A 16,096-nucleotide genomic window follows, 5' to 3' on the forward strand; every position below is an offset into this window, starting at 1 on the left:
AACATTTTAGCTGGAGTCTTCTTATCGGAGGTGCTCTGAGGCTTCCCTTTGGCCTTGGAGGTGAGAAGGAGCTGCCATCTCCAGCTGGTCTGGCCAAAATTGATATGACGGAGGGTGATGTGACTTGCAAGCAATGTTTTGTGGTGCATGGAGGTATGGGGGGGGAGTTGTGATCCGGATGGGCTGACATCTTCTGGGTGTCACCTCCCTCACAGGCAATGGTAGGAAGTCTCAGCCACAGGGACAGGGTTGCTGTATGTGTCACCCTAACTTCTATCATGGTGTTTTGTGCTATTCCTCCAAGAGAAGGGTGGGTTTAAACTTGTGTGAATGAATTAACTCAGGAATCTGTCTCTTGTGACTTCCACCTTGAGATTTACTAAGCATTACCTAAATTTGTATTGTCAAGACTTGAAATATTTCTTGATCTTCCTATTTAAGTGAGATCCATCAGGGCCATCCGTATTTTCTCCGAAGTTGAAGCAAAAGTAATGCTACCACTCTCAGAGATAGAGAGATGGGGCTTTAGTGTTGTGTACTTGAACACAGTAGAGGCTGGCCTAATTCAATCCAACTTAGAATGCAAAATACTGTGAATGGTCATAGGTTTGTTGAGAAATGAGTTAAAGGTTTGCATAAAAACTCAATCTGTGAAGGTCTTAGAGTGTGACCTAATGGGCAAAGCATGGGAATTAAGGTATGTAGGTGGTGGTTGCAGATATGTGTTTCTGACCTTCTTTTGTAACCTTGGGAAGCTTTTCCTTTTCTGTAAAATAGGGGTAACAATACACCCCTGCTTTAGTAAAGTGCCTTTAAGAGTACTGATGAAGTGCTACATACAACGAGCCCAGGATAAGAGCCTTTATCTGCCGCGTCAGTTATTCCTATGCTAAGGCTGGCTGCTGGAGGAATAAATAGAACCTGTTCCTCTGTATTAAGTGACTGCCCGAGTTCACGTCTGTTCTATATTTAAGCATGCAGTTATATGTTTTAAGACATACTTCTTTACAAGTTTTCTTATTAAGCATATGTGCCTTTCACAGTGTCATCGGGACCATAAAGTTTAAATGCTGGATGCAGAAAGGGGAGAACAAGAAAACCTTTTAACCTGTACATTATTAGAAATCCATTTCAGATGATCCCTGTGGAAATGTTACTGATAGTTTTGTTTCTGAAGGCAGACAGTAACTAGTCATGATTTTCCCTAGAAAGGAAATAATATGAACTGTGCAAAGCCTAATGAAGGGGAAGTGGGTGATTTATTGTGAAAATTTATAGCTTTCTGATGTTGCCTGGTTTTTATGTTAATCTTGTTGTGTGGACTGTGTGTTGGGATTAATTGAGAAACATGGAAGACAGAATAGTTTTCGTAGTCCATAGATTATTATCTAGCGAGGGTAGGTTATGGCATTAATCAACAGCCGCACCAGTTTCTTCTAAAACTTTTCCAGAGTTTTAGCCACTTGAATATATTAAGTTATGAGGTATAATAGAGTTCAGAATAGAGTTGTGTCCTATACAAGATCACTTCAAAGAGGGGTTCCTTTAAACCTCAAGGAGAAGGGACAGGAGGAAGCGAAAAATGAAAGAAATCCCAGCCTATGTGTAGTGGAAATTCTCTCATTTGAATTCTGAGCATAGATTTCTTTAGTTATCGCAAAGATACAACGGCAACGCCACTGCTCTATTTGCTGCTATTGCAGAAACTGGAATGGCACGTAAGACTTTCCATGCTGGGAATGATCAGAAGTCCCCCCAGGTTTTTGGCTCGTCATTTGGTCTTAAAATGCCTTTTGAAGAGAACATATGTGGAAGAAGTAAGAGCAGAGGACGAGGTGCCAAGGTTTCTAGCGCGGTGCCTGCCTGCCGCTGAATTTCAGGAGCAGCTGGGTACAGTGGGAGGTGAGCACCTTTGGGCATCCTTTGAGATAGCTCCAAAGCCTTGCTCTGCAACTGGCTTTGCTGCAGGTTTGTCATAAAATCCTTTTATTTTCTCCTGGTCTTCATCTTTACAGGGGCAAATGAACAGTGAATTATGCATGTTCCAAAGGTTATCTCTCCATATTGACTCCAGATTAGAAAAAACAGCCATGCTGCTCCTAAATAGCTTTTTTATTGGGGGTTCTGCTGCAGTCTTTTTGGGGAGAACACTGCAGCATGTACCAAGCTGAAACCTGTGCCTGCAACGTCTCTTTCTATTAACAGAAATTAACACATAAAAAAGGGACTTTAAAGGTGCATTATGTAAATTAATCCTAGGCTTCAGAGGAAGAGTGGCCTTTCTGTGTTAAATATGCTTTTGTAGAGTAAGATGTGTGGTTTTGTGTAAATTGTATAGCAAGTATGTGGTCGTGATAACTGAGATATTTATCGTATATATTTGAACTCACGACCTCAGCTGGACTTTGAACTTGTGACATCTTCTGCTTAAAAAGAAGAAAAATCTGTCTCTGACAAAATCAAATTCTTCTTTCCTGCTCTCTACCCACAAATTAACGTTGTACATGACATTTTTAGTGTCACGCAGGTAGCTGGGAAATCCTCCCTCTTCCCTAGAAAATTTAATGTGCCAGAGCTGAGGGCAGGATGGAGTGGATTTACTCTGCACCAAGCACAGCTTTTCTAGATGCAGACATGCTGGGTGTTTGAAAAAGTTTCCTAGAGAGCTTGAGAAACGAGAGCTGTATGTTACCGAAGCATGGAAATTTTTACCTACTCTATGAGAGGCCCACCTCTAGACTTGAGAAAGAGCTATGCAATCAGACTTGAAAGCTGTCAGACTTAAAAGTTCTCTTTTTTTAGTGTTTTATTATTTCCTGCTGAGTTTCTGTATCAATGCAAAAACATGTTCCAGTAAAGTGCATGTATTTTTATTAAACCAGAGTCTTTCTAATTTTTCTGTGCACCACTGTAGAAGAAGGAAAATCTGCAGAGGGCTTCAGAGACCACTGCTGGGAATGACCACTGTATCTCCAGACAGGCTTTAGTGAATAAGGATTATTTGTGTTTGTAACAGCTGATAAGTCTCATTCATGTTGGTTTTAGTTTGGCTTAAACTTAAAGCTAAAGAAGACAGCTTGGGCATACTAGACAGCAGATTTAAAGCTGTCTCACTGTTTTTTATCCTTGATATAGTGCAGAGTAGCCTGGGAAGGGTACCCTAGTCACAGCCCAGAACTGTGCCGGGTGCTGTAGACACTCGGCAGGAAATCGGTATGCAAGATTACCAACAACATACGATGCAAACTGGTGTAGAAAGGAAAGGACTCTCTGGAACAACTTGTTGGACAGTAGTCGGTGGTCCTGGCACCCTGACAAGCCAGTCACTGTCAGGAGGGTCTTCTGATTTTAGAGCATTGTATAGAAAGAAGACTGGGAAAGGAATGCGTAGTACCGACGGCTTCTCACCATGAACGCCTATCAGTGTTATTGTAAGCAGAAGAGAATAGTGCGTAGGAGGATGGAGAAAACACTACTAAAGGCAGATGGATGGGATAAGTTGTTGGTGGATATTCCCTAACATGAAATAGCAATATGTAAGAGAGAAAGGCATATATTGACTTAGTAAGGTCTCATATTAACTAGTGTTTAATGGTCGCTGTTTTGGAAAGAGGAGTTAACAGATTCCACGTTGGTTTTCTCACAATCTCTTGGGCTCCCAGTAAGCTGGACGCAACTGTCTGTAATCTCAGAAGCAGCAGAAGCAAAGGTAGAAGGAGATTTTGTGCCATCACGCTGCTTTTTCATTCCTTCTGCTTGAGGCAGATTGGGATTTTCTCCACCTTTCACCCTTGGCACTCTTCCGTGTTGTTTTTAATTGCAAAGCAACGTGCCTTTTCCTCAGCCGGAAGAGTTGGCACGTAGTTCTTTTGTGCAACTGAGGCAATAAACTGCTGTATTAATCACTTCACACAAGGTAATAAACAATAGCAGAACTGTTGCTTTTATCTCTCAGGTTTCTACTAAATAGTCCAACTTCCTGAAGACTTTAGAAATGGGATCCTGAAACTGGATTTGAGTCTGTGTCTTTCCTACCATCTTCTGCCTGACCTTGCACCATTTGAGATACCGAAAATAAATCTCATTTGCAGTGTAATTCCTCAAATGCGGTCTTATTTGGAAGCAGGGTTTTAGACAAACTTTGTGTCTCGTGTACCTAGTCAAGTCTCATTTAGGTGCGGGGAAAAGAACAGTCACTTTGCTATGCTTGCATCCTGAGCCATATGGCTTTTTGTGAAATGTTGCTAGATGCAAGCTACCTTTCTTCTCCAGCAAGATTAAAAGGAAAACCGAGCTAGGATTACCCATTTGTGATGGTTAGAGATGGGATGTGAGAAGCCCTTCAAAATTCCTTTTCTCAATGTTGCTTATTTTGCCAGCAGTACAAAGCATTGCACGCACACCATGGCAGATAAAGGGAGTTTGGAAATCAGAGACCCAAACCAGTTTTTCGAAGTCATGGGTTTTTATCTTTTGAGCTTGATGCTACTTTACTTTCCCTAGACATACTTGTAAACACCAGTCTGGGAAAGCACTGCAGGAACAAAGATTTCAGAGTCACTGTGTAAAGCTTGTAGGCTGGTGAGTTCCCCAGTGTGCAGGAGGAAGAGGTTGTGCTCTTTTTTCTTTTTCTGCTGGGGGATGGGAGACCCGCGTAAAATCTTTGTCAAGAAGATGTTACACTTAGAAGCAAACAGTCAGATGAACTGCAGAAAGGGAGCATTTGAGTGCATTTAGCCCAGTGCAAAGGTAAGGTGAAATGAGTTTTCCTCATTTATTTCACCATACTTAGTTGGTCTAAGGAGGACTATGCAGAGAAGTGCTGCAGCACAGCTGGGCTATGGTCAGTGCTAGATGGTGGTACCTGGATCCGAGCACTTAAACATCTCAGAAAAGCTCACAATTTGTTGTTCCCTTTAATTTTTGAAAGCAACAAGGGTTGCTTGCAATCTAAATGCTTGCTGGAAATTAAATACAATTAAGACAGAACAAATGCCAGAACAAAGCAATTTTTCAGGTTAACAGTCTTTGCGACGTTGGTGGCAATATTTCCGTACAGGGTTCTCCTGCAAGCTAGGCACAAAGCAAGAGTGCTTGAAAAGCAGAAAACCGCAACATTTACAGTGGAAAAGGCTGTAACTTTCCCTACTGGGACAAGGTGCCCATCAACTAAACAGCTGTTCTGCTCTGCAAAGGACACTGCCAAGGTTGTTAGTGTCTACAAACTGAGTATCTTGCTGATGATCTTTTGTGAAGTATTTAATTTCTAGGTGAAGGAAGGAAGGAGTGAATAAATTACTTTATCCCTTGTCAGATCTCTCCTTTGTGAAGTGCAGCCATTGTACTCCCAGTTTGGGATTGGCTTCTGTATTTTTTAATTACAAAATTAAAATACTATAATGATTAAACTTTGCTCAGGAGCAATAGCAATCTCAATTGCTTAACCAAAAAAAAAAAAAAGAAAAAAGCTCAAACCCTAAGTTATAATGTGGGTCATGTACACACTAAGTATATTACAATATGTTAAAAAACAAGGTCACTTTAGTATTTCAAGGTGGTTCTGCAGCATTTCTGCAGTCTGGTTGTGCTACCACAATTTCTCAGCTGAGCCAATACTGCTACCATGAGAGAGAGAAAATGCCAAAGCTACATGGAAAACTGTTAAATTCTTCAAAGATTTGCTGCCAGAGTAGAATGGTCTTTGGGAAGATTTGCTTACACGAGGAGCCTGCACAAGACTTATCTCAATGAATTGGGCAGCCAGAATTGTAACAGGATCAAGAAGTGACCCTGAGCTGATTCTCAAATGCTTTGGGTGTTTTTTTCACTGTCAAATTTAATTTTTTTTTTTTTTTAAAGTGTGAAAGAATAATTTCCATTTTCATGAATATCACTCAAAATGTATGAGCTGCAAGCATGGAGTTGGCTTGTTGAAATCAGGGAGGGTGAATTGTATATGCTTATGTGATTTTCCTTTAAAAGACAATGGTGGATAGATTCAAAATTCAGAATTCAGAAGAGGTTTCTTAATAAACACAGACGCAACCCAGAAGAGAACTTTCCCATTCCAAATTATATCGCTAGGAATTTTTAAAATAAAACTTGACCTACATTAGCAGTCCCCTCTAAAATAACACACCTAGCAGGTGATTTCCATGTGATTTTATTTTCCAGCAGATTACTGTGCTGATGGCGGAATTTCTTCTTTAATAATGTAACAAAGATGTAAGCAGGCAATGGTAACTCAGCTGCCAAACCATAGCCAGAGGTTCCTGGTCGATTCAGTTGATGGAAGAATCCTTGAGATTAGAAGAGACGGCAGAAAGTGTTGCTTCTGTCTTAAGTAGAGAACTGACCTGTAGTATATCATGAAAATGCAACTGGGGAGAACCTGCCACATGGCAAGTGGCCAGCATGTCTGGGGCAGTGATGAGGGAGGTGCTGCGGCATGTATTAGTGAGCCTGAAAAAAACTATCCGGTTTTGAAGGAGTGTGCAAAGAGAGGCGAGTGGATGGACAATCCCAGGGATAGGATGAAGAAGTTGAGGCTGTTTCAGGTGACATCCAGAGGGGCTTACAGTGATAAGAGCAGCAAGGAGGGGTTGATACCAGAATTCAGTGCCACTGAGGAAGCCAGGCTGGTGACACTGTGTTGATGATGCTGGCTTGGTTATGCTCTTGAGGTAGGATTCATCTAACCTGACTGCAGATGTCTACATCTGAGCTAATGCTCTAGAAGCCCTCTAAGGCCAATGAAGAGAAATTGATGCTCCTGGAATGCAGCTTAGTTCATCATAAGGGGGTAGTTGGCCTGAACGGTGCTCTGGATGAGTGTGTTTGTGTCTCACCATTGAGAGCATAGGGAGTCTGAAGCACTAGCTCAGTTTGAGATATCTACCTTGTTAGCCTCAAAAGCTAGGTGAGATAGATGCCATCTCCAGGACATAATCCAAGCCCCACTGCAGCCACTGGTTTTTTTGTGGACGTTAAAGGACAATAGAGTTCATGCTTAACAACAGCAGTGTGGAAGAGATCTAAATGGCAGAACAGCAGTAGGAGAGTTTTCCAGCAGATAAGACTGAGCTGCTCCTTGCACGACTGACTGCTCTGAAAATACAGTCCATTTGGTTAGGAGCACACTGAGTGCTAATAAGATGGCTTTTGTTGCATTATTTCATGAGGTGGTGTCAAAGGCTACAGAAGATCTTGTTAGTAGCTGCGGGAGGACTATGATATATTCTGATTTTGTTTTCTCTTCTCCCAAAGGAAAAGCATAATTTAGTACTTTCCTCATGGGAACCAAGTGCTGGAATAAACTTCAGGGTCATGAAATGCAGTGACCCTGTTCCCTCAGGCAAATGCATAATATCATCACTTTCGTAAACCGATCAAATATTTGAGCTCACAAACCCAGCCAACTACGGGTTATGCTGACAAAAATAAAACAAGCTTTTGTAGGGGAGAAAGAAGCATTGCTCTGTGCCTTTCCTGAGCTCTTTTGTTTGTTGTTTTATGCACTGTGGTGTCAGAACTCAGGGCTTTACTGAAGCTGTAAATATAGGTTTTAAGAGAAGATTTGGATTTGTTTAGTATTTGAACATCTTTGTGCTGTCCATGGTAATTCTCACCTATCTCCTCATGGCTTTGAAACAGCAGTCATGTTTATAAATGGGTTTAAGATAATTGATGAAAGAGATGATTTGCATGAAGAACAAAGTAGTGCTGAAACTTTGGCTGAGACCTATCCACACCTTTCTGGTGCTTGGGGAAATATAACATGAAAAGGGGAAAAGGTTTTTTGTTGTTTTGGTTTGTTGTTTGTTTTTTTTTTTCCTTCACTTCTACATGCCTTTGTTCCTGCTCGTGGAGGATGCCTGTAAAGCGCAACTGCTCTATTCCCAAGCAGACTTTCAAAAAGTAGCCAGCTGGTCAAACGTATAAACAAACTGTATCAGATTAAATAAGTGAAATAAGATCCCAGAATTTATATTCCCCATTATTAGAAGTTACCTTTCCTTATTACCCTGGAGAGATGGCTAGCTGCATCCACTGGCTATCTCCTTGCAGGAAGGCTTGAGTGCAAATCCCTGGCAGCTCCCCCAGAGCATCAGTGGCTTGTGGTAATACAAGCTGGAAGGTTAAAAATAGACTTAAAAATGAAGTGTTTGTTTAAGAAATGGGTGTAAAGATTTGTTGAAGATTTAGGGCTGATCACATAGCTTTCTGTGTGTTTTCTTTTTAACTGTAAAAGGAGTGAGCAGTTGCTCACAATGTAATGAAGAGAACTCATAAAATATCTGCAAGGAAATTAGTCAAGTCCTCTATTGATTTTATTTCTTTGAGGTTAGTTACTGTAAATAACCTTTGCAGAGAATTGCCCGCTTCTTCCAAAAACCAAACTGGGAAAAAAGCTCTGGGACCGAGAAGCCACCAAACTTTCCCGACACGAACGTTTGAAAGAGGGCTGGGGCCGAGAGCTGATGCCGACGTGTCGTGAAACGCTGCTGCGTGTTTCGGAGAGGCGAGGATGCTTCTCCGGCGGTACGGAGCACCGACACGCTGCAGATGCCGCGAGGGGCGGGGGTGCGGGAACCAGCCACGCTTGGAGATCTCGCCTTCGCGTCCCCCGCCGCCTCCAAAACCCCTCGTCGTGGTGGGGCTGGCACCGGCATGCTTTTCCCATGCAGAAGCCCTCCCAGGCGCCAGGTCTGCGTTGCCCGCTCCTCGCTCGTGAAGGTTTTTCTCGCCTCGCGCTTTTTTTCCTCCGCTTGACATCTCTTTTTTGCATCCGTGCGTCGGGGGTGGACGCGGGGCTGCGGTGGGGCTGCGGTCCCCCTCCCGCTGCCGTTTGGCCGTGGTGCTGGCAGTCGCTGGTTGACAGAAGCTGATGATTGATGTCGAGGCTGGGAGCAAACAGCTGCTGATTTGATTATTACTGTTTCATCTCCTAACCTTTTGGAGCATTATGGGAATATTTATTCACTTCGTCACGCTTAATGGCATTTGGTGCAGCACTTCCCCAGGAACAATGAAGGAGTGGTATTGTGCAGAGGTAGTTTAGGAATTCCCGTTCTTGTTCCTTCTATTTATTTACAGATATGGGGAGAGAAGCGAAGAAGATCTTGCTGTGTGGGGGGAATGGAAAATTTGGCTATTTGACTGAGAGCAGTTACAGACATAGATGTGCAATATGTTAATAAAGTAATTGTGCTATGTTGCTATAAAGAGGATGGCTTCATTATAAAATTCTTGTTTTAATACTGTCATTATAGCAGATGTATAGCATATGAACTAATTTGCATGCAGATAAGGAGGCTCTGACAGCTTGGTAGCATAATTACTGCATAGCATACAGCTCGCTAGTGCTGGGAGCTGAAGCTGTTACTGGAGGGGTGCTCAAGGGACTAATTACGTTGGCTTTGTTAAATTTAAAATAGTGTATAGCCAGGAAAGAGACCCCACTCCTGTGCTCCATGGTGTTGTGTACACTAAGTTACAGAAGCCTTGAACTGCTGCAGCCATTTTAAGCCATGCAAATGCCTGGATCTCAGCACCTCCCAGCATAGTGGAGTAATAGATATCTATTTAACTGGGGAGCTTGTATCAGCTTTCAAATAAAAGGTTTTAGAACTCTGATATTTCTGAATATTAAAACTCCAGTTAGATCTTTCTGATAAGCGAACAAAACTGTAGCTGCAATAACTTTGTTTTGTTTGGTGTCTGATGAATGCAGATGCTGAATCTGTGAACTTAGACCAGTGAATGGATTCTCTCGCTTCTCCCTGGTGCACCTATCGCTTTGCTTCACCATATCTGTGTCTTAGTGATTTGTCTCCACTTAATTTCAAGCATATTTCTGCTTCTTTTTTTTCTTTCCTTTGACTGTGTCTGCAGTTTTTAAAGATCTTATTACTGAGGTTCCTTTATGGATTTAAAAATGTTTAATTCGTTACTAGGCCATTATAAACTGAAGGCATTTTATTTTCCCAGGGAAATCGAGACAGTGCCACAGGAGATTATTTTTCCCCTGTTACATTTCCCCCCTGCTACTGTCAGATTAGCTTGCAGAGAAGGAAGGAATCTGTGAATGCACAGTTGACTTTGATTATGTAAGCTGGAAATTGGCGAACAGTATGGATTTGTTTCAATTCCACTAACTTTAAAAAGAAATACATATTAAATTGGAAGTGCCTTAGGGTGTCAGACAAATGGGAAGCCAACCAGAAAGCGTGTATTCCCTCCCTGACCTCTCCTGCGGTGCGGTAGGTGATGCCGGGTAGGGAGCTGCTGGGGTTGCAGGTTACGCCGGTGGGAGTGGGATGGTTTTGGCGAAGAGGGTGGGAAGGAGACGGGGACCGGTTTGTACCCAGGGACCGGGGCTGCCGCAGGCTCTCGCTGTCGGGCAGGGAAGAGGCTGAGCTGCTGGGGTGTGTGGGGTGCTGCGATTTCTGGCATCTCGCTGGGACGGGCGATGGGGAGCACCCTTCTCCCGGCCCCATCGGTGACACGGCGGCGAAGGACCGGGTTGTCCGCCGAGTGAGGGTGATGCTCAAACAGGTACTGTGACAATCTGCTTTGCCCAGCTCCCTGGAGGTTTTATCCCCAACTTGGCAGAGCCTGGCTGTCGCACGAGGAGGGCTCTCGCTCCACGTATCCTCACCTGCCGCTCCTCCAACTGCAGCGAGCCGGGATGGGGCTCAGCGTCGAGCCACGCTCCTAGAAAGCGGGTTGTCGGCATCAAGGGACTGCTGAGCCGCTCGGCTTCTCGAGCTCGTTTTGTGGGTAAGGGTGTCCTGCTCCAGTTGTGCTCCTTCAGGGTAAACGTTGCAAAGCCCCTCTATCTGTTTCCATAATACCCGGTGGTAGACAAATATTAACTTACACGGTTTTTCTTTTATGCTAAATATTTACCCAGGTATTTTGTTTTGCAAAATTCAAGCTCACCCTTGTATGATCTGCTCGCGTTTTGTTAATCTGGGAATATTAATAGCCTGCTGGCATTACTGCTAATTTGGAGTTTATGCTGCAGCGTGAATATAGTAACGAATTTTTGGAATGGTTTGTTAATCTTATCAACATTTGTTACGCATTTATTAATAGTAATTAGACCCAGTCACAGTGTCACATTTGGAAGTTTTTTTATCAATCAAACAAGTGTTTTTTGAGAAAATTATCATTTAATGGGAAATTTAGTATGTAAATATTTTAAAAATGAGATCTGGTGAGAGAAGGGTTACAGGAAAACACTGAACCTAATGAACAGTTTTCACCAAAAGTCTTGTCTCCTCCTTCCCTTTTCACCCACATCCCAAAGCAAAGTAAAAAGAGGAGGAAGGAGGGAAAGAGCCTATCCCTCTTTAAACAAAACTTACTTGTTGAACAGTTTTATTAGGCTTTTTTCCATATCGTGTCAGAGATTTCAAACCAATTTTTGCAGGTTATTCAGGCAGTTTTAATGTAGTATTTGCATGCATGGTCTGATTTTTTTTTCTACGTGCCTTCATTTTTGGTGCTGAACTGGAGATACTTTAAAGGTTTTTGATTTTTAAGAGGCCAGGAAGGAACACAGTTCTTTTGAAAATCAGTCCTCTGTTCTGTCTCGACTGGGTGCCCACTGTCTCAGTTGCGTAATCAAACCTCTCCCTGCCATCTGTGCTGCACGCTCTTCCAGGTAACTTCACGATGTTCTTTTAGCACAAGTCCTGAATGAGTCCTTTAGATCTCTTCCAATCACATGAACAATAAAAGGAGTAAGAGCATCTCTAAGGATTCATGATTGGACTTCTGTGGTTTCCTTACTAACTCTGCTCCTCCGTTTATGCTCTTTAGGCCTGCTGTTGCCACTCAGGAAACAGATTATCCAACACTTCTCCATTTTCCAGCCCAATCAGAAATTCCTCCTGAATCAGCAGTGCTTATTATCTCCAACTGTACATAATTATGGTAGAGAGGTTGCACCACCATAACTGGATAGCGTCAGCATTTCTATTATAGCCCCATACTTTCAGTATCCTGAAATGTGGATATAAAAACTCACTTTAGCTCTTAGTCTTTCCAGTGGTGAGCGATAAAGTGTGCGCAATCAGCCTTTAAGCAGTTAGAGAAACCCACAACAAAAAATTTCTCTTTGGGATGTCAGTTTATACAACGCGTTGTTTAACTCGAGCTTTGCTCACTGTCGGGCTGGATAGAGTGCAACAGTCTGCAGATTTGGAACATAAAGCAATAAACATTTCTCTCCTGTTTAGAAAGCTTGTAACTAATCAGGGTCAATTATATTTTTGCAAAAGTATTAAGCATCCGAAGTTAGTGATTAGAGTGGCTGTGAAAAGATCAATCGTGCACAAACGCAGAAGGATTTGCAGGTTGGTGCAACAAAGGAGAAAAAACAGATGTGGCTTCCAGTTTTAAAAATGTAGCCAGTGTGCCAAAACGTCGTGAATATTTACTAAGGGTGAGGAGTGACTCCTGCAGAGCTATTCTACTCCAGGAAACGTTTTAGTATGCATATTTAACAATCTAATAATATAGTTGTACAAAAACTTTTATATGTATTTAATCAGTTATGAAAATGGTACTTGTGAGTCTGTTTTACAAAGGTCAGCTTTTCACAGTTGTTTTTCTTTTAAGTTTTTAGTGGCATTTTTAACCCTTTTTCTCACTGCAGTCTGCCCTCTTCCTCCTGTTGCTCCCAGCCCCATTTGCAACAACATGAATTAAGGGCAGGAGGCTGGCATTAACCTCGGTCCCTGGGGTCTCTGCAACATGAACCAGCCTGGTTTTGTTTAAAATATTCACTATGGTCTTTTTCAAACAGGAAAAGAGGCTGAGACTTAGTCTCTGTTTAAGGACTCAGGTAAGAGTTCTACCTCGTGCTTTGCTGGTTATCGTGTTCATGCCAGCGGAGGGACCAGCGATGGTTGCAATGCTCTGCCTGAGTTTTGACACACTTCTAATTATAGTAAACAGTGCTATGGTAAACTCCAGAGGTGGTAATGAAGCCCAGACCCATGTGTCAGCAGAGCTTCGAAGGGGTGATGCATTCCTGTTTTACACCACTGTTCCTTATTTGTATGTTTGTGGGGACCTGGGCTCCTGCAATCACGTCTTGCTTATTTTCACTGAGCTGAGAGGTAAAACATGCAGAGCAGGGGAGATTTGTAATTTTGTCAAGGTAATTGAGTATTATCCATTTGTGTTCCTTTTGGGAGATGCATGAGGAGAGAGGCAAGGGCAGGAAGCTGTTCGTAGAAGACCTTCATAAAAACTTGTTGCCTAGGAAGTGATGACAGGTCTTCAGTGTTCTGATGTGCCATAACAAACTCTGTCTGCTTCTGAGCTTGGGCTGTAGGAAATGAGTGACCCCTGTAAAACAGCCTTATTTATATTGCACAAATTCAGTATTCAAAAAATCAGGGTGTGGAGCATGTAGAGGTACACAAAATAAGGGAAGGACTGCGTTGAACATGAGATAGAAACTTGCCCTAGGAAACTCCAGGTGAGTGGTGAAGGCTCTCTTTTCCCAGAAGAGATGAGCGTAACCCTGGCATTCTCCTACGCTTTCCTAACTGAAGTGTGAACCCATCACGCAGACCTCGACACGTTCTGCTCTTTAATCTTAGCATGAGAACCAAGCTACCTCTCAGAGAAGGAGGTAACATCAACTTTGCCTTTCCTTCAGGTTCTCTAAGGAGAGAGAAAATATCCTTCCAGGATTTAATCACTAAGAACACCTTCATGTCTGGCTGACCAGACAAGTTAAAGTAGACTTGCTTCTTAATGCAGGTAGGTCAGTACAGTCCATTTGACAGCGTTGTTCCTCCGTTTGCTTTGGTGGTGACAAGGAGTGTGTCCTGAAGAAAAGCATGAGGGTGCAGGAACTGGCATCTTCTATAGCCACTACTACTTTAGTGGAAGACGTAGGTAGAAGTGACATTATGGACCAGTGCTCCTGCAACCAGTGTGGGATGGGTGTCCCCACCTGGAGTTCTCATCTTAAGGCTGGGAGCTTATCCCAAGGTCCAAGTTATGCATTTGAAAGATAGAATAGCTTGACTCTTGTGGATGTGTTAGATGTGGGCCAAGGGTGTTTTTCTACCAGAAATTCCTATAACAAGATGCAATTTCAGTCTTCAGGAGAAACTTGCAGAGGTTGTCCACTGCCCATTCCGCTGGGGTAGAAGGGGCTGAGGAAGGGAGAAATCTGATTTAGCAGAGGTTTAACAACTAACATGCTCCAAAAATTTCAGTATATGTTGGGAGCAATCTGGCATAACTGGAGTTATGGAAAAAGCAGGCGATTTTTCCTTCTGATTTCACCTGTCCCTGTCCAAGAGAGGGACAGAAACCCTGTGTTTGTGAGGGAGGGAGGAATTCCTTGAACTGGTATGAAAAAAAAAAAAATAATAAACCTTTCTGGTGTAGCCTCCTGATGTGCTAAGCCAGAAGAATGCAGCCCTGCACAAGCTGAGTGCTGAAGAGTACAGGCATTTCGGTTCATCCATCTCTGTCTCTCAAAACATGTTCTTGCAGTTGTCTGTTACCAGCTTTTATCTGCCTGGACCATGATCATCATACACAGCTGTTTCCAAGGTTATATAGAATATCATTTAAAATTAGTTGGTATTGTTTAAACCCAAATGCAACTACTGAGGGTTGCCAGGCTGTGCTGATGGAAGGGATGTTGTGAGGATGAGCCAGCAGTGGGAGGTGGTGATGTCCAGGCGGACTGGGAGGGCAAGAGGCTCTTGGAGGTGAGGAGGGGGTGGGAGCTGGCTGAGCATGTGGCATCATGCTTATCGGTGTGGAAACTCAACTTCTCACAAACCTTAAACCTTTTAATCTGCAACGTGAATTTATATAAGCCTGCATGTGGAGGTGAGTGTGTGGCCCTGTCTACACTGTTAAGTGTTGATCGCAGGTGTGTAAACGTCCTTCGCTGGATTTAGAGTTGAGTGTTGCTCGTAATCCAGTTGCACAATCTCTTGCCCTTGGCAAGCTGCAGCACCTGCCCTAACAAATCCATAAATACTTGGCTGCTGAGCTCTGTCCTCAAGTGACTGCAGTGTAGATGTGCACTTTGTAAAAACTCATTTAAAAGAGGCATAATCTAAACAGATGAATGAGTTGGCTTGGATACCTTAAAAAAAAAAAAAAAAAAATCCTATTCTACCAGCACACTTTACTACAACTCTGACATAATTTAGAACAAGTCTGCTCTCCTCCTGAAATTTCTACTACATGATTACAGTGTTGCCAGCTCTTGTGATTTGCAGGCTTAAGAGGAGACCTTGAAGGAGGTCATCTAGTCCATTCGTGTACCTCAAGGCAAGAGTGGCTATACCTAGGCATCATCCCTGAAAGATGCGATAGGGAGAGTTGTCTTCATGGTTTCAAAGAGACTGACCATTAGGACCAATTGTAGCTGCCGGCTGGGATTCTCCACTGCCAGTACCTGAACACTGGTGGTAGGTGCCTTTGGTTGACCACCCATTTAATTCAAAACTTGCCTTTTTCATGGTGGAGAGTGGGGAAGGTGTTGCCCTGAAAGTTATAAAATCAGAATAACTGTTTAACTTGAACATCACAGAATTATTTTTAAGGTGGGGGGTTTTGGGGTTGGTTTTTTTTTTTTTTTCAGTCTGTCTTGATTTTTAGGAAGGGAAGGAATGAGCTGGTTTGGAAAGTTATGCTGGATGCTTGGAGTGCTAATGCTACCGATGTGCCTGTGACAGCCCTTAAAAGAGGCCACTACCTCACCTTCTGCTCTCCTCCAGCACCAGAGACAAACTAGTTTTACAGTGTTTTGGTACCAACAAAGCAAATAGCTAGGTTAGGGCTATCCCAAATGTCTGCTACTGCAGAGTCAGTCCTCTTCAAAGCTTGCATTTTTTTCATGTTGAACTCTCTTAAAAATCTACCTGTAAGTGTCCCATAACAGGGTAGAACTCTGGAAAATCTAATTTTTACCTAGATATTTAAATATTACCAAGGAATCTGATGTCCTTTGCATGGGAAAATAGGATGTTGTCAGGTAGACATGTCCCATCAGCCAGCCCATGATGTTACTGACCTGTGTCTGTAATACAGAGCATAC

At 42.8% G+C, this 16,096-nt stretch overlaps 1 protein-coding gene across 28 annotated transcripts in view; it reads left to right on the forward strand.

Moving 5' to 3' along the window:
• Nucleotides 1-16,096, forward strand: part of MAGI1 (membrane associated guanylate kinase, WW and PDZ domain containing 1) — a 356,106-nt gene that overhangs the window by 233,810 nt on the left and 106,200 nt on the right. Inside the window, exon 1 of one of the 28 annotated variants that reach the window (XM_069811922.1) lies at nucleotides 8,463-8,706. The exons of the other annotated variants lie outside the window; for them this stretch is intronic. Within the exon in view, the coding sequence (XP_069668023.1) occupies nucleotides 8,481-8,706 (226 nt within the window). The 5' untranslated portion in view covers nucleotides 8,463-8,480. Of the gene's footprint in view, nucleotides 1-8,462; nucleotides 8,707-16,096 lie in introns of those variants that run through there. 28 annotated transcript variants of the gene reach the window in all.

The sequence above is a fragment of the Haliaeetus albicilla genome, chromosome 24 (assembly GCF_947461875.1).
Source record: "Haliaeetus albicilla chromosome 24, bHalAlb1.1, whole genome shotgun sequence".
In the NCBI taxonomy this organism is placed as follows: domain Eukaryota; kingdom Metazoa; phylum Chordata; class Aves; order Accipitriformes; family Accipitridae; genus Haliaeetus; species Haliaeetus albicilla.